The 17,878-nt window shown below is 53.1% G+C and overlaps 1 protein-coding gene across 1 annotated transcript; it reads left to right on the top strand.

Annotated features, from left to right (window-relative positions):
- Positions 1 to 8,143: 8,143 nt before the first annotated feature.
- On the top strand, positions 8,144 to 17,494 carry Klc2 (kinesin light chain 2). Its single transcript, XM_026396500.2, has 16 exons — positions 8,144 to 8,331; positions 8,994 to 9,282; positions 11,559 to 11,789; positions 11,892 to 11,961; positions 12,617 to 12,839; positions 13,338 to 13,425; positions 13,536 to 13,637; positions 13,724 to 13,897; positions 14,013 to 14,112; positions 14,723 to 14,772; positions 14,869 to 14,936; positions 15,354 to 15,462; positions 15,555 to 15,713; positions 15,788 to 15,912; positions 16,091 to 16,148; positions 16,550 to 17,494. Exons 2-16 carry the CDS (start codon positions 9,055 to 9,057, stop codon positions 16,631 to 16,633), a joined length of 1,869 nt encoding a protein of 622 aa, XP_026252285.1. The 5' UTR covers positions 8,144 to 8,331; positions 8,994 to 9,054; the 3' UTR covers positions 16,634 to 17,494.
- Positions 17,495 to 17,878: the final 384 nt, after the last annotated feature.

The following is a 17,878-nucleotide window of genomic DNA, read 5'->3' as shown; positions in this document are numbered from 1 at the left end:
ATTTTTTATACCTTCATTTTTTTTAATTTATCCATTTTTTTTAATGTGGTCCTGAGGATCAAACCCAGTACCTCACACAAGCTAGGCAAGTGCTCTACCACTGAGCCACAACCCCAGCCCCAGACTGATGTTTTAAACAACTTCTTTCATCACCCCGATGCTGTGTCCAAGGACAGATAAGCATTAGTAGCCATCATGTCACCTCTCAGGCATGTTCTTTGAGCCAGGCCTCTGCTGAGCACTTCACATGATTTGCTAAATTGAGTCCTCAGCCCTTTAATATCAATGCTACAGCCGCCTCCTTTGTGCAAGGTCAGAGAGCCACCTCTCCCAGCTCTAGGTCCTCGCAGCACAGCTCAATCCTCATCTGGCCAGAGTGGGACTCCTGCTTCCTGGCACTCCTCCCCACATCTCCCCAATCTTAGTAAATGGCACCAGTATCCATCCTGATACTCAAGCCAGAAACCAGCTCATCCGGCACGGCCCCTCTTCCCAACTCATCAGTGACCCTATCCATTCTGCTTCCCAGATTGCTCCCAAACCTATGTGGTACCTTTCCCAGGTTGGAGCTCTGCAGTGCCTAAGCATGATGCACTGAGGTGACACTTCACCTCTGAGATCTTCCTAAAATCTCGAACCTCAGTGTAGGCATAAGAAAAATATCAGGCTTGGCATAATGGCGCATACCTGTAACCCCAGTGGCTTGGGAGACTGAGACAGGAGGATCATGTGTTCAAAGCCAGCCTCAGCAATGCAGTGAGGCCCTGACTCTAATAAGAAATTTAAAAGGGGGGCTGGGAATGTGGCTTAGTGGTTAAATGCCTCTAGGTTCAACCCCAGTTGAGGAACAGTTCAAAGAGTACCTGACTTGTATTCCTCAAAACTGGGGAACACTGGGGTTATGTTATAGCTCATTGGCAGGACATTTGCCTCACATGTACCAGGCCCTGGGTTGGGATATAGCCCAACCATGTCCTTTAGGCCACAGGGTCTGGCTCTAGTTACCTTCTCTCTCAGGCTCTCACTTGAGTCACACGGCCCTGTCCATCATCACAGACATCTAGTCTCACTGGGCCTAAACTATAGTTCTTCCTAGCTTGCAGAATCATTCCTTTTCCTTCGAGCAGCTTCCTGGTGTGGTCCTCTGAGAGGTTTCCCCACCTCCCTGAAGCCCAGCTGTTGTCAGTCTCTCTTGGCCCTTTGTTCAATCACAGTTCACTGTCATCTGCAGTATTTTTTGCCACCTTGAGAAAGAGTAGGGCCTTAAGACCCTTACCAGACACAGATCAGCTGAGTATCCATATTTCTTTTTTTTTCTTTCTTTTTTTTTTTTTTGAGATGGGATCTCACTATGTTGCCCAAGGCAGTATTGAACTTGACTTCCTGGGCTCCAATGATCCTCCATCTCAGCCTCCCAAATGCTGAAACTACAGATATATGCCACCAAGCCTGGTAAGGAACCAGATTTCAAACCCAGGTCTTCCATCTCCTGATTATCTCAACCCTCCATACGCCCAGGAGTCATGAGGTTCCTGCTGTGGGTCAGCTCCTGTCCTAGGTATGCTGACACAAGGATGCACACACAGTTGGATCCCTACCTTTTCAGGCAAGCAGGGGAGGAAGTGAACAAGTGTCACACAGCGCTACAGGATGCACAGGAAGGGCATCTAACCCAGACTGGGAGCATCCAAGCCGTCCCAAGGGAAATGACACCTGAGCGGTGTCTTTTAAGACGCCTGACAAGCTGGATGTTCTGGTACAAGAACCAGCATGTAAAAATCAGATAAGAGTGAGACCTACGCTGAGAACCACATATGGTTCAGTGTGGCTGAAAGGGATGGTGTCCTGCAGAAGAGAAAAGAGCCCAGGGCATGAGGGCCTTGTGGCTACTATTATTACTTAATATTAAGGTAAGTGCAGTGGCTCACACCTGTGATCCCAAAACTCAGGAGGCTGAAGCAGGAGGATCAAGTTTGAGGTCAGTCGCAGCTACTTAAATAAACCCTGTCTCAAAAAAAAAAAAAAAAAAAGCTGGGGATGTGGTAGAGTGTCATGCTTGCATGCATGAGGCCCTCCCTAGGTTTGATCAAAAAAAAAAAAAATAGTATTATTATTTTTTTTTTTTTGGGGTACCAGGATTAAACCCAGGGGCATTTAAGCACTGAGCCACATCCCCCAGATCCTTTTTATATTTTATTTAGAGACAGGTTCTCACTGAGTTACTTAGGGCCTTGCTAAATTGCTGAGGATGGCTTTGAACTCACAATCCTCCTGCCCCAGCCTCCTACTAAACTACTGGGATTACAGGAGTGTGCCATTGTGCCCATGAGTATTACTTCTTATTACTATCTTAGAACAAGGATTGGGCTCTTGATCCTGAGATAATAGGGAACTAATAAAGGGTTTCAGGCAGAGAAACAAGATAATGGAATTGAAGCTGAGCCGGCTATGCCCACCAGAGGACACAGGACCTGTGTCCAGACCAGGCAACGAGTTCAAGGGCTGTTGCAGCATGTTTTAGTCAACTTTTTTGTTGTTATGACCAAAAGACCTGACAAAAACAACTTGGCTCACAGTTTCATAGTTCAGTCCATGGTCAGCCGCCTGTATAGCCTTGGGCCTGCGGTGAAGTGGACATCATAGCAGAAGGGCATGACAGAGGAAAGCTGCTCAGTCTGTGAAAGCCAGTAAGCAGACAAAATGTCACCCCCCAAAGGCATCCCCCACTGACCTATTTCCTCTGGCCACACCCTTCCTACCTATAGTTACTACCAGTTAATCCATATCAATGGATTCATCCACTGATTGAGTTAAAGCTCATAATTCAATCACTGTACTAGAACATTCTTGCGTTGTCTCACACATGAGTTTTGGGGGGATACCCTGTATATAAACCATAATAGTGATTTAGAAACAATGTGACAAAGACATAGACTAAGGAAAGGGTAGAAGGGTGGGAGAAAAGTCACATAGGCCTGAGAGTGATTTAGGAGGCAGTCAACAGGTTTGCTGGGCTGATTAGAAAACAGGGCTGAGTGTGTCGAGGACAGGACTGGCTATCCGCCCATACGAGGAACAGATGGTGAAGCATCCCTGCGGATTTGGACAGGAGATGGTGGGCAAGGTCCAGTGTTAGAGGCATGCGTGCTGATCCACAGTAGGGGCTGAATATCTGGGTCTTACTGGAGACAGAGGTAATGCAAGGAAGAGGGCAAATCACCATGCGCCCATCCACTCCATCCAACCACGCAGACTCCCCCCCAGCAGCACCACCTTCTCGCTGCTGTTCAGCCTTTCTGTCTCCCCTCACCTGTGGCTCACTTCATTCTCAATGTGTTTTCTCTCTGGCAGTACTATAAGCAGAGACTCACGCTCCCTGACACAGGGTCTGTCAAATAGTGAGCTTGGTGGCGGTGATAATAAATAATTATGAAGAACAGTGTCTGTTATGTGCAGGTTTAATGTGAGAACTTTGGGCCTTTTTTTTTTTTTTTTTAATCATCTGACAAATGGAGACACACAGGGCTGGGGATGTAGCTCAAGCAGTAGCGCGCTTCCCCTGGCATGCGTGCGGCCCGGGTTCGATCCTCAGCACCACATACCAACAAAGATGTTGTGTCCGCCGAGAACTAAAAAATAAAAAAATAATGGAGACACACAGCTTTGACCTTGGCTGAATCTGACCCCTATGTTCCCTCCCACTGAGCAGGGCAAGGACCCTTCTATCCTGGCTGGAAGGGTATAGAGTTGCCATATAGCTGCTGGGACAGGAGCCAGGGACTGACTTTAAGGAGACCTCAGAACAGACTTGATCTTGGCTCAGTGGTGGAAAGAATCTAACAAGCAGAAGTGGGGAGGCTCCTCAGGAAGAGGGGGACACGGTGGTCCACTAATCTTGAGCACTCGTGGGGGAATCTACAGAGGTGTCAAAGGGGATGAGATTGTTGAAGAAAGTGCCCCAGCCACTCAAAGAAAAGGAGGGAAGCTACCAGAGGAAAAAAGAAAGCCAATTTCAGTGGGATGGGTGCTTCTGAGGATCTGAAAGGACAGGGTAGAAGCAGTGAGAGTGATCTTCAGGGAGAAGAGCATTAAATATCAAAAGTAGCAAGAATGTTCCCGGTCATGGACAGGGGCAGGGGGCTGCTGAGGATTGCAGAAAATGGCAGAAGGAGCTGAATCACCATCAGGCATGGGCACGGATTCCTTCGTTCATTCTCCATTTTCTGAGCAGCCATCAGCAGCCTGGCAGGAGACCAGCAGCTGCGGGGGAGGCGCAGGACTGAGCAGGATGAACAGTGTCTTCCCTCTAGAGATGCACAGTGTAATCCTCAGGACCAGATAAAAAGCAAGTGGCTGAAAAGGTTGAACAAATGCAAGGTTAAGTGCTGAAAGCAAGATAAGGGCATAAGAACTGGCAGGGAAAGGCCCAGTCCTCCCTCCACCAGGCACCAGGGACACGGGGCCAGCCGCCTAAGGAGAGGCACAGCGGACCCACAGAAAGCCAGCCATCAAGGGAGATTGAAAACTGCTCTCTACCTACCTGGGAAAAGGTGATAAAGGAATGTGCTCCTTCATTAGGCAGAAAGAAAGCACAGGTAAGGAGGCAGTGTGCGTACCCGGTATGTTCTGTGCAGCCCATGGGCCTGTAGATGCAGGTGAAGTACATGTGGGCACTGGGTGCCTCTGCCCCTGGGTGAACCCGCCTCAGGCTGTGTCAGGGGTATGCACCTATATTTTTGCATGGGTGTGAACATGCAATTTAGTCCCAGTTCTCTTATCTCCTTTCTGTGTGTTCAGTCTCCCTCACACACTCTTGGGGACAAAACAACTTGCATTCTAAATTTGAAAGGGATGTAGTGGTCACTGAGAACAGCAGGATAAAAAAAATAAGCCCCTGCTCCCTCAGTTGGAGAGCTGCTTCCCCTCACAGGGCCCCAGCTTCCTTACCTGTAGAACAAAGGCATTGAGACAGCACCTTTCAACCCAGACTGCACATCACAGGAACCAATGAAAGGTTTTAAAAAAGAGGTGCCCGGGGACCATCAAATCTCAGTCCTGGAGGGACAGACTTCCAACAAAGTTCCCCAAGGGCTTCTGCAACCCAGTCTTACTAAGGAAAATAAAGGTGCCCTAGCTCAGATTCTTCTCTCCCTATTATCTGGACATGTTGGCAAGTTTGGGGTGCAGTCCTGATGGAGCACACAGGTAGGCTTATCAAACCATAGCCAGGGTGCCCCTTGAAGATGGCCAATGTGAGGACTGAAGGACACCAGATACCAGGTTCCTCAGGGACTCTAGAGGAAAACTGACCAGCTGAAATTGGCAGGGATAAATGAGCTGGGCTCTGATGCAACTAGCATAATCAATAGAAATAGTAAACTTGTAACAGAGATGCTTCTCTGGGGTGGGGCATTGGATGACTGGAAAACTGCATTTCCCTGCCTTTTGAATGCTACATCATGTGAAAGTATAAACTAGCTGGAAATAAAAATCATTGGCAGAAGTACAAGACTGAGGACCAACTCAATGTAATGGAGTGGATGTACCCAGGGTCTTAGCTGACCATAAGTATAACCTGTGGTGGCTGTTAGTGTTAGCGTGAATTCAGTTTCAGAGGTGGAAAGATGGCATGGTGTTTTATGTTTTGTGGTGCTAGAGATCAAATCCAGGACCTCCCACATGCTAGGTAGGCACTCTATCACTGAGCTACAACCCCAGCCCCTGGGGCAGCATATTTTTTCAAAGTGGGGATGTCCCTCTGTGGTTGGTACAGTTCACTCCTTGTCTGGATCATTGGATCCTGGGTACAGCACTACTTTTTAAGCAAGGTCTGGATTAACAGAAAGGAGAAACTGGGATGGGGAAGGGTCAGGAGACTGCAGTAGGGCTAAGGAAAGAGATACCAAACCAGGTAGAGAGAAGACTGAGATGCCATCCTGTCTCCAAATTTCTTTATTGGTTATAGGGAGAAGATAAGCTGTGAGCACTGAAGAAAGGCACTTTTGGGGGTTAAGAAAAAACTTCTAACCTTTAAGACTTATCTATGGCAGAAGACCACCCCTCTGCCAAAGATGGAGCTATGGGGGGATTCCAACACCCCCAGCATGCTGAACCTAACAAACTCTAGGAGGGGAATACTGATTTGTAGGAATACCCCAGATCTCCCATATACACTAGGCCTCATTGTAAAGCTTTTGTCCCTTGGGAGGTCATCCTGCCATCACCTCCTAGTGCTGTCAACTTAGAAGTGGTGGGGTTAGTGTGGGTCGGGGAGGGAGAGCTGGCAACACAGGGTTAGAGAATCAGATCAGTACCTGGGTTTGGAGGGAGTTTGTAAGCCCAATAGGTTTCCTCCTTTTTTCTCCCATTAAAGTACTATCCAGGCCCAACCCTGTTTAGTGTCTGAGAACAGATGTAAACCTTCTGACATTTCCTAAACCAATTTTTACTGAGCCCTGTTGTGTCTCCATGAGGAGCTGCACTGGAATGAACAAGAGGGCAACTCAAGGTCTACATTACAGTGGGAGAAGCAAACCTACAAGAAAAATGTCAGAAAGGCTAATCCTAGAGCCTTAAGCAGATGCACCGCAGGGCACAGAGGACTACTCTAGAAGGGGATTGGGAAATCGAGGAGGTGACATCTAAGTCCCAAGTTATTTCATCACAAACCACACACTCACTTTGTCTTGATCATCTGGCCAACAGCATTTGCTGTGGAGTTCACCTGAGAAAGTCAGGGACCCCCATGGAAAGCAACATTCCATAAGAGAGTAAAAACTCAGCGGGGAGTGAGTTAAGTACTGGGGAGTACACTCCAGAGTCCTTAACTCATGATGTGTTAGCCACTAAAAGAACTCTGCTTTCCCCACCCTCACTCTGTCTCATCTTCCTCAAAGCACATTAATTACACCCTCACCATGCATGACAAGAACAAACAACATAAAGGATAAAACTGTCAAGTCAGGGAAACAGCAAATTCCCAGGACCCTCAACTTGTTACTCCATGATGTGTGTGAATTCTTCCACTCCCCACCCATGTGTCTCTCAACAGTCACAGCTACTCAACCTCATCACAGGCAAGGGATGTTCATGCAGGACTCAGCATCCATATGATATATGAGAAATGCGACATTTGGTTCCAGGATGGCGGCTGACTACCCCTCCCTCAAAATTGAATTGTTCGTCCAGGAAAAAAAAAAAAAAACACCTTTTGAAATGCACCATTAACATTCCTAAACTCCAGCCCACCCCTACAACCTTTTCACGTGAATAAAACTAGCTCCGTGTTCTGAGAGCCAGCTGGACACTCTCTTGGCCAGTGCTGCTTCTCCCTTCTGCTGGAGCAAGAAGTCCCAATAGTCTTGCTCCAGCCGCAGCTATGCCTTTATCAAAGTTTTCCAGTATTCTGCTGGAGAGCACGAGAACCTGCCAAGCCAGTAACATATCCACGGGGGCACGAGTCTTGGCTCCACTTATGCCCGCCAGTCCATTTGCCACCCCTGTCTCCCTTACGGCAGGAAGCTTGCGTCCCTTTCCCCAAGAAGCAGCCCTTCAGTTACCTACAAGAACGTGGACAGTTCCGAAAGTGGGATGGGGATTGGGGCACATCTCTAAGTATAAATGAACATCTCGAACCTGTGAGGTGGGGATAACAGCAGCACCCACTACAACGGGTCTTTGTGAACGTCGGGGTCATACATTTAAGGTACCAAAGCGCCCGACACATTACGCGCCCAGGAAGTGGCAAATGCTTCAGTAATGTGGACTACCCCTTTGGACTCTTGGGGGTGGGGTCTTCTCCCTGTGTCTCAGTTTCTCCGTCAGTCTCTCAGGCCGCCGCGCTAAGTGCATTCGGTTTCCCAAATCCCGAGCACCTCCACCCGAGCACACCCGCTGCCTCCGGCGTTTCACAGCTTCACAGACGCGGAGCCTCCGGCAGGAGCAGCAGCGCTGACGGCCGCTGCCAACCTGCGCCGCAGGCAAGCTGTGGGCGAGCCCCGCCCCGCCCCGCCCCGCCCCTCGTTGGCCCCGCCCCCCGGGGTGGCCCAGCTCTGGGAGCCAGCCAGGCCCGCGTGCTCCTTTAAGGCAACTCGCCCGCGGAGGAGTGTGTTTCGCCCCCTCCGACCGCGCCGAGGTAGCTGCTTCACCTTTAAGGCGGCGCGGGGACTGCTGGGAAGGCCGGCGGGATGGAGGCAGCGGGATCGGCTCACGGCCACGGATCCCGGTGAAGCGGGGCGGGAGCCGGAGCCGGAGCCGGAGCCGGAGTCGGAACCGGAGCCGGGCGGAGCCAGAGGCGCAGATCGGCGCGGGCCGATCGGTCCAGGAAACCCGGTCAGGCCCTAAAGGGGAGGGGCTGCGGACAGCCTAGGGGAGGGGTCGTGGGCCCGGCCTTCTGGAGGACCAGGCTAGCCGGCGGGGAGGGGGCGCGGCCCTGGGGGCTCGGGGGCGGGAGCTGGGCCTTTTCTAGGGAGGGTTTGCTGGGCGTCCCACCAGCCTATGGGAGGGGTCGTCGTGGGCGCGGCCTAGAGGTTCACTCCCGAAACCTGAGACCTGAGTTCTCTCTACCGGGAGGGTCTCCGTGGGAACGACCTGCCCTGGGGAGGGGCTCCGCAGTTCGGGCTGCCTGTGGGGGAGGGGGCTATCGCTGGGGCTGGGGCCGGGGCCGGTTCGCCCGGAGGGGCCGGGGCTCCCCGCACCCGGGTAAACCCCTACGATCCGCGTACGGCTCCCTGATCCGTGTCCTAATTGAAGGAGTTCCGGGAACGCCCCGAGACTGGGCGGCCTAAGCCAGCCAAGAGCTGGTGGTCTGAGTCGGAATCAGGGTCCAGTCTCACCGGCCGCACCGCATTGCGTCTCCCTGGCCAAGACAAGCCTGGCGCGCCCCCTATAGGCCGAGCGCGGGCGCGGTACAGGCGGCCTGCTGGGAGATCCGGACGCCCCAAGGACCCAGGCGGCCCGGGACCGCCGGTGTTTACCAAATCTGGGGTGGACAGCGGTGTGGCCCTAGGCCCGGTGCCCGCCTGCCCGCCCCTCGCCATCACAGGCGGCGCGACCATGGCCACGATGGTGCTTCCGCGGGAGGAGAAGCTGAGCCAGGATGAGATCGTTTTGGGCACCAAGGCCGTCATCCAGGGATTAGAGACCCTACGTGGGGAGCATCGTGCTTTGCTCGCTCCCCTGGCCTCTCATGAGGCCAGCGAGGCCGAGCCAGGCTCTCAGGAACGCTGCCTCCTCCTTCGCCGCTCCTTGGAGGCCATAGAGCTGGGGCTGGGGGAGGCCCAGGTAGGTCATCTGGAATGCCGAGGTGGGAGGTCATGGGAGGGGTTGAGTTTTCTAGAGGAATCTCGGTAATGTAGGAACAGTATCTGAGCAGAGAACCACCTGACCTCTTGAGTCCCATGCTAGGACTGCAATAAATATTTTTTGAAGATAAGAAGTGCACTTTGGAGACCCCAGCCTGCCCCTGGAGACCTTGAACACCCTCACTCCCCCAGAGACAGGGTAGGAGAACAGAAAGGAGATCTTTAAGGAAATACTCCCCCCCATTCATTGTAACATTAATACTTTAAGTTATCTGATTTATTATATGCCAGGCAACAAGTCAGTGCCAGGGATACAGGGTTCAACAAGGCAGAACAAGATTCCTGCCCTAGTCTGGTAGAAAAAGAAAAACAGTTAATTGTAACAAATTGTGATAAATTTTCTAAAGAATAGAGAGCAAGATCTTGTGATAGCTTATAATCAGAGGTCTTATCTAATGGTCAGGTATAATTTCTCTGAGGAAAGGACATTAAAAACCAAGACCCAAAGAAAGAAATGGACCAGCCTCCATAAATGGGAGTTGGGGGAGAAGTTGCATGCACAAAGGTCCCGAGGTAGGAAAGATCTTGTGAGGGAAGTAAGAGAACTGTGTGACTAGAGCTTCATGGGGAAGGAGAAAGGGAGAAAGCAGGAAACAGTCATGGCCTTGTTAGTTTGGATTTTATTCTCAGGAAATCAGGAAGGACTCTAAGCAGGCAGGAAATATAGACTTAGGTTTTAAAAACTCCCCTTGCGATATGGAGAATAAACCTGGGTGGGGGGGGGTATCAGAGATGGAAGCAGGTAGCATGTTGCTGGGAAGCCACTGCTCAAATTCAAATGAGGGAGGGCACTTGGACTAAAGGGATGGCCATAAGGGTGGAGAGAACTGGCCCAGTTCTAGATGTTCTAGAGGTAGGTCCAGCAGGATGTGGGGATGAAATAAGGGAGTGGGGGCAGCAGAACTCAGATTTTTGTTAGAAGCAAGTTCAGGGACAAGACAGCCTGGGTGGATCAGGAGTTCTCTTTTGTCCCTTGTAAATTGGGCTGTCAAGACCATTTGCAGACAGAGATGTCCAGAAGGCATTGAGACTCACAAGGACTTAGACTCTGGGAAAGCCCCACCCCTGAACTGGCAATTAAACCCAGGGTGCTTTAATACTGAGCTACATCCCAAGTGCTTAGTTATTTTTATTTTGAGACAGGATTCTTGCTAAGTTTTACCAAGCTAAGTTTTACCCAGGCTGGCCTTGAACTTGCAGTTCTCTTGCCTCAGCTCCCAAGTTGCTAGGATTACAGGTGTGTACCACCATACCTGGCTCTGGAAAGGGTTTTGTTTCCCTCAGATCTTGACTAAGCCACTGCCTGACTGTGTGAATCCTGGGCAGGTTGAATCATTTTGTTTTCTTGTCTTGAAAATAGAGATCATAGCCTCTGCTATATATACTTCCAGGTTGTTTAGGGAATTTTTTAAAAAACTTGTGGTTGTAAAAACACCTTTCACTTAAACATTTGCTAACCTACTAGAAAGAGCAGGATCTCAGACTGCCTAACCCTCTGCAAGGGCAACATATTCCTTTCCCAGTTGGCTGTCAGTTGCAGAGATGGCCACATGGGTCCCACTCCCAGTGGCTTGTAAGCCTCACACAGTTGGGGAACAGGAGAGCACAGCAAGGAGGCCACACGTGGAGGGAAAGTGTGACCAGGAAGAGGAAGACCATGAGAGATTGAGAAAGGAGAGTGGAGCCCATGCCAGGGCCCCAAGGCAGGAAGAGCCTGGAAGCTCAGGAAGGGAATCAGAGGTTGGGGAGGTGGGAGGTGGAGCTGAGGCCTCTGGATTCCCTTACCTGCCTCTGTGCTTCCACAGACCCTCAGGGCTTGTGAGGGATCCTCAGCAGAAGTTGGGATGAGGCCTTTTCATCACTTGGCAGCCACTTGTCTGAGTTCTTTGGGCAAGTACTAGTCCTGGGCAGGAAGCAGTAGTAGAGTGGCTGTGTTTGCAAAGGGTGAAGTACAATTCTCACTAGAGACAAAGGAGAGTCTAGCATCTCAGGGATCCCAGAGGTAGCACTGAGGGACCTCCTCCTGGTTTTGAGCTTTGGACTATGGGACTAGGGGAGAATCTTCCTTGAGTTGGGGGAAACTCTTGAGTCCCAAGGCCCTGCAGCTCCTCACAAGCAGAGCCAGGACTGGCTTTTCACAAGCCCAGGAGTCCCAGGGGGTGGCCTGGGCTCTGATGTGCATCTGGCTGACCACAGGTGATCCTGGCACTATCCAGCCACCTGGGTGCCGTGGAATCAGAAAAGCAGAAGCTTCGGGCTCAAGTGCGACGGCTGGTGCAGGAGAACCAGTGGCTGCGGGAGGAGCTGGCAGGGACGCAGCAGAAACTGCAGCGCAGTGAGCAGGCAGTGGCTCAGCTGGAGGAGGAAAAGCAACACCTGCTGTTCATGAGCCAGATTCGAAAGCTGGACGAGGACACCTCCCCCAATGTGAGTCCTAACCAGCGAGGAGACTCAGGAAGGTGAGGCAGCTGGGGACAACTGGCTGCCTGTGCCTCCCTCCCTGACACTTTGTCCCTTGTTCCTCCCCAGGAGGAGAAGGGGGATGTTCCCAAAGACTCTCTGGATGACTTGTTCCCCAACGAGGATGAGCAGAGCCCAGGTGCAGATGGGCAGTTGGCTCTGGGTTGGGGCAAGGAAGGGTTAGGCTGATTCCTGGGCCTTGGGACCCAGAAGTCACAGGAAATGGGGAGGGGTGGCAACTATCTTCTTTCTTGCCTTTTTTTCTCCCCTTTTTTTAATGACATCCCAGCACACTAGTGCTTTAAAGGCAGGTCTTCCCTGTTGCATCTTAATACCCTCTAAGTTCTGCCAGCAGCAGACATCACAGTTAAGAGCTCTGGAGCCAACGGGCCTGACTCCACCTACTCTCCACTAGCTCTTCTGAGGCCACTGGGAGAGTTCCTTTTCCTCTCACAGCCTGCTCTGAGGGTCAGAGGAGAGACAGGAAGGATAGTGCCCAGCAGCGCTGTGCTTGCCTCTCTCAGGATGTTGAGTACAAAGTGAAGCCTAACTCTGCAGATGGAAGAGTTAAATCTCAGAGGTTAGGGAACTTGCTCCAGGACATACAGCTTGAAATGTTGGAGCTAGGACCCTACCCATTTTCTCTGGGGTGACTATTCTACATACGGGGAAACTGAGGCAGGGGTGAATGACTTGCCCAGGGCCACATGTTAGGTGGGCGAAATGCACAGCTGGCATGTGCCAGCCCAGCCCAGGGGCAGATGGCACATCTGACCTGCCCCTTGGCCCTGCAGCCCCTAGCCCTGGAGGAGGGGATGTGGCTACTCAGCATGGAGGCTATGAAATACCAGCACGGCTCCGTACCCTGCACAACCTGGTGATCCAATACGCTGCTCAGGGCCGCTATGAGGTGGCTGTGCCACTCTGCAAGCAGGCGTTGGAGGACTTGGAGAAGACATCAGGCCATGACCACCCCGATGTGGCCACCATGCTCAACATCCTAGCACTGGTCTATAGGTGAGAGCCCTTTCTCGCCAGTCATCTGTGGGAGCATCTGCATCCTTCCTGACGACTCCAGCCCTGGTCACTAACTCTCAATGCCTGCTGGGACCAGGACTTAGGCCTCAAGGGGCAGCTGAGAGAGAAGAAAGGCCTTCATGGAGTGGGGCTCTCAATCTAGTGGATAAGAAGATTTGGGCATAAGCAGGGAGTTGGTCCAGCTTAGGTACCCAGCCTTGGGTACAGACTCTATGAAAAGTGAGTTGGCCCAAAACACAAGAGTGACAAACCAGGGCACTGGGGACTAGACAGCAGGGTGCACTTGAAAGCTTGGGCCCCTGGTGAGTTGTGAGTGAATTGCCAAAGCCCCCAAGTGCCTAGAGGGCAGGGGCTGCCCAGGCTTCCCAATACTGAATCACAGTATCATGCCACACATCAGTGACCGCAGGGATCATGGGCCCCTGGGGACAGGCCTTGGCTGGAGGACAACCCTAAGCATTTCCTGCCTGCTCCCAGGGACCAGAACAAGTACAAAGAGGCTGCCCACCTGCTCAATGATGCCCTGGCCATTAGGGAGAAGACACTGGGGAAGGACCACCCAGCTGTGAGTGAAGGGCATGGGTTGTGGGGGGGTTGTCCTCCACTTCCTGCAGATCCCCGAGTCCCTGCCAAGTGAGGCTCAGGGTCAGATCCTTCCATGTTCCACCCCTGCAGGTGGCTGCAACACTGAACAACCTGGCCGTTCTGTATGGCAAGCGGGGCAAGTACAAAGAGGCTGAGCCACTGTGCAAGCGGGCCCTGGAGATCCGGGAAAAGGTGGGAGCCAGCAGGGTTAGAGCTGGGCAGGTAGGGAACTGGCCAGACACCCCTAGCCCAGCCACTGGCCCCTTCTCTTATCTCAGGTCCTGGGTAAGTTTCACCCAGATGTAGCCAAGCAGCTCAGCAATCTGGCCTTGCTGTGCCAGAACCAGGGCAAAGCAGAGGAGGTGGAATACTACTACCGGAGGGCGCTGGAGATCTATGCTACCCGCCTTGGGCCTGATGACCCCAATGTGGCCAAGACCAAGAACAACCTGGTACCTTGGGGCTGGAGTCTAAGCAGGAGAGATGGAGGGTTGGGGAGAGGGAGGAAGAAGAGGGAAAGCCCAGCTCCCTTCGCTCTGCTCATTCCCTGGGGCCCTGCCTCTCCAGGCTTCCTGTTACCTGAAACAGGGCAAATACCAGGATGCAGAGACTCTATACAAGGAGATCCTCACCCGTGCTCACGAGAAGGAGTTTGGCTCTGTCAATGGTGAGTCCATGTGCCTCTAGCTCATCTAGCACATGCATACTCAGCCATGAATGCCGCGGATACTACCTCTACTGGGCAAGCCCTTACACCTAGGGTCTGGGTGGTGGCCCAGCCTCACCTGTGGATGGTACCCATGGAGCACACCTACCTACTGGACAGCCATAGCTGTGCATATTGGGGCAAGCCCCATGCTCTTTGCTCAGTCTTCCCTTTCTCCACCAGGCAACTCCTACTCACCTTGAGGGTCTGGCCCAAGTGTTCCCTCTTCTGAGAAATCACCTTCTGGCCCCCAGTGGTCAGCCATTTCCTGCTCCCAGATTTCTAGAAGCTAATCTATTTTTTAGGCCTACCACTTGTCTTGGGCTCTGGTCCTAGTTGTGTAAAGATCTGTCCTCTACGCTTGTTTTGCCCCAGTCACAAGCCTCTGCATGCAGGCCTGTGTCCTGCTCATTTCTGTCCAGAGGAGAGTCAGTGATGGTTTTTGTTGTTGTTGTTCATTTATTCAGCAAAGCAGAATCCTTGTTCTTCCTGGGTAGTCCTGTTCTCCCCAGACCCCAGTCCAACCCAATCCAATCCAGCAGGCTGGTGACAATCCCTTTTCTCCCCACAGGGGACAATAAGCCCATCTGGATGCATGCTGAGGAACGGGAGGAGAGCAAGGTAGCTCTGTGAGCAGGACTGGGGAAGGCCCAAGACTGGGATATTTGGAGGGGAGGGACTTCGCCCACCTCCCCAACTGACTGAACTTTCCCCCAGGACAAACGTCGGGACAGCGCCCCCTATGGGGAGTATGGCAGCTGGTACAAAGCCTGTAAGGTTGACAGGTGAGGGCAGGAGTAGGCTGGGATTAGAGCAGATAGCAGAAAACTGCATCCAGGGTGAGGTGAGGCCCAGGCTCTACACTCTATCCTCTTACCCCTCCCCAGGACACACACCTTTCCTCTGCCCTCTCATCTTTCAAGTACCAGGTCACAGACCACCTGTCCCAAGGAAGCTTCCTGCACCAAGACCTTTTGGTGTTGGTGGCAATATCCCATGAGGGCCTTGGGCCAGGTCCCCATTCCTGGGGTGATTCTCCTAAGAAGTGAGATAACAGTGGGCTAGAACAGGACTGGACACATGGGAGAGGCTAGATTCTCAATGACTGGGTGGTTCTTCAGGGCTCAGTGTGGACTAGATGCCAGAAAGGCCCTGGGTCAGAGAAATATAGAGTTTGAAACTCTTTTGTTGTCTGTCCACAGCCCCACAGTCAACACCACCCTGCGCAGCTTGGGGGCCCTGTACCGGCGCCAGGGCAAGCTGGAAGCTGCGCACACCCTGGAGGACTGTGCCAGCCGCAGCCGCAAGCAGGTAGGGCTCCATGCAGAGGGAGGGCAGATAGGGATCTAGGAGGTCCTGTATGTGTTCCAGTCAGGGCCTTATGCTCCCTGCTCCTTTCTCAGGGCCTGGACCCTGCAAGCCAGACTAAAGTGGTAGAACTGCTGAAAGATGGCAGTGGTGGGCGGGGAGACCGCCGTGGCAGCAGAGATGTGGCTGGAAGTGCTGGGCCTCGGTCTGAGTCTGACCTCGAAGAGACTGGGCCTACAGCTGAGTGGAGTGGGGTGAGTGTGGGGACTGGGGTGGCCTGGGAGTCTGTGTAGCCAGTGTAGCCTAGAGACTGACCTGTCACTTACAGGATGGCAGCGGCTCATTGCGGCGCAGTGGTTCTTTTGGGAAGCTCCGGGATGCTCTGAGGCGCAGCAGTGAGATGCTGGTGAAGAAGCTGCAAGGGGGTGGCCCCCAGGAGACCCCTAACCCCAGGTGAACCCCCACCCAGGGTGAGCCTCTCCAGAACCACCCAACAACCCCAGATAAGCTCATGATCCAAATGCAGCACCACCACTACCAAATGTGCTTTCCCTCCCCCTTCCCAGCCCCAACCTGACTCCTCCCCGACCAATCCCACCATGGGCAAATCCCGGTCATCTTTTACCCTCAGAATGAAGCGGGCCAGTTCCCTCAACTTCCTCAACAAGAGCGTGGAAGAGCCAGTCCAGGTAGGGGCAGAGGGTCTTGGGCATTGGGCAGCTGAGGCCCAGGCCCCTGCCCTGGGTCCCAAGTCTACAAGTGCTCCTGCCCAGCTTCTCCTGGAGCATGTCTCTTGATTAAGCAATGTTCTGTCCCCGTCCCAGGCCTGCTTTGGACTGGACAGCAGGGAGACAGATGAGAACACAGCCCCTGCCCTGGGGTGGACATGTACAGGGCCAGTGCCAACATAGTAACTGTGGAGTGACAGGAGTGTCAGACACTGGGGTGTGGCCTTGGGCCAGACCTGCCTCTCCCCAGCTGGGGGACACAGGCTGTGTCTGCTACAAAGGAATGGCTGGGTCAGGCCCTTGGGGCCTGGAAGCACAATCCCAGCAGCATAAGGCTGAGTCACCTACCCCTCTGCCCACAGCCTGGAGGTACAGGTCTCTCTGACAGCCGCACCCTCAGCTCCAGCTCCATGGACCTCTCCCGACGAAGCTCCCTGGTGGGCTAATCCTGAAGGGGGAGCCAGTCATCAGAGCCTCCACCGGGCATAGCCCCTACCCCCTGCCCTGCGCATGGGCCTGCTGCTTGTCCTGCCTGTCTCTCCCAAGAACCCCCGTCTTTTCTGTTCAATCTCAGGGTAACCTCTCCCCTTGTCATCTCAGCCTGAGCCCTGGAGGCCGGGCCTGCCAGCTCCAGCTCTACCCTTATTTATTCCTTCCAGCAGGGGCCCCTCTTCCCTAGATTACAGGCCAGAGGGAAGGGCTGGCTGGAGTCTCCAAAATAACTGCCCTCCCCAGATCCTGGACTGGAGAACACTAAGCACCTGCCCAACCTTCAGCACTCTCGCCCTCCATCCCGATCCCTGCCCCCACCGGCCGTTGCTTCTGTATATAGAGAAATAAGTTATTGGCCGCGCCCCACCCCTCAGTCCACTGTACTCCCTGGGCTTCCCTTCGCCCGCCCTTCTCCAGTGGTACCGCCCAGGCCTTAATCACCTCCATTCCGTGCGGTGGTATCTCCCATGCTCCGTGTTCTTAGGGGCGGCGCCTCCGCATAGGGTTGCCTGGACTTCCTCGCGCTTCTGGGCTCCGAGGGACGCGTCCCATCACGCCTTGCCAGGTGCCCCAGGACTGAGGGTCTGAGCCCGAGCCCATCCTCCATCCGCCGGGCCCTGCCCCTCATCCCGGCCTTATGCACTGCCCCTCCTGCCAGGCCCAGACCAGGCACCGCCCGTTGAGCCATCCTGCCACGCCTCCTCCCGCGCCTGCAGCTTCTCGGGAGGGCCGGTGACAGCCCCTGGTGGCAGGAGGGACTTCCCCAGTTGAGGGATGAGGTGGTCGCTATTTTCAGATGTTGCTGTAGAAATAAAGACGGTTTGAATCTGTACTAAGCTTGTTTTAAGGGGGAGGTCCCTAGCATATCGGGGGCGGGGGGAGATGTCGCGTGGAGTGTGTGTGTGTGTGTATATATCTGTCGCGTGCATCCTGCGATGCGGGAGCCCAGATACTCTGCCCCTGTCCCGGAACTGTGTGGGGGTGCCACGAGTGCGGGATTTTTAAAACATTTACCTCTGGGGTTCTTAAGAGCACGAGCTTTGGTAAGTTTTGCACCTTAATACTGTTTGATCTTGAATCCGAGTTTTCGGGGACTCGATTTCCCAAGTATGATACGTGAGTTATGGGGCTGGGGATGTAGCTTAGGGGTAGAGTGCTTGCATAGTCATGCACAAGACCCTGGGTTCTATCCCCAGCAC

The sequence above is a fragment of the Urocitellus parryii genome, chromosome 4 (genome assembly GCF_045843805.1).
Source record: "Urocitellus parryii isolate mUroPar1 chromosome 4, mUroPar1.hap1, whole genome shotgun sequence".
In the NCBI taxonomy this organism is placed as follows: Eukaryota; Metazoa; Chordata; class Mammalia; order Rodentia; family Sciuridae; genus Urocitellus; species Urocitellus parryii.
Note: the sequence above shows the minus strand (reverse complement) of the source record. Positions and strands in the feature narration are given on the sequence as shown.

Excerpts from the sequence above, each read along its gene's own strand:
- Klc2 (XM_026396500.2), top strand. The coding sequence starts at position 9,055 with ATGGCCACGATGGTGCTTCCGCGGGAGGAGAAGCTGAGCCAGGATGAG. Across the intron at positions 9,283-11,558 it reads TGGGGCTGGGGGAGGCCCAG|GTGATCCTGGCACTATCCAG; the intron begins GTAGGTCATCTG and ends GGCTGACCACAG. Across the intron at positions 16,149-16,549 it reads GCGTGGAAGAGCCAGTCCAG|CCTGGAGGTACAGGTCTCTC; the intron begins GTAGGGGCAGAG and ends CTCTGCCCACAG.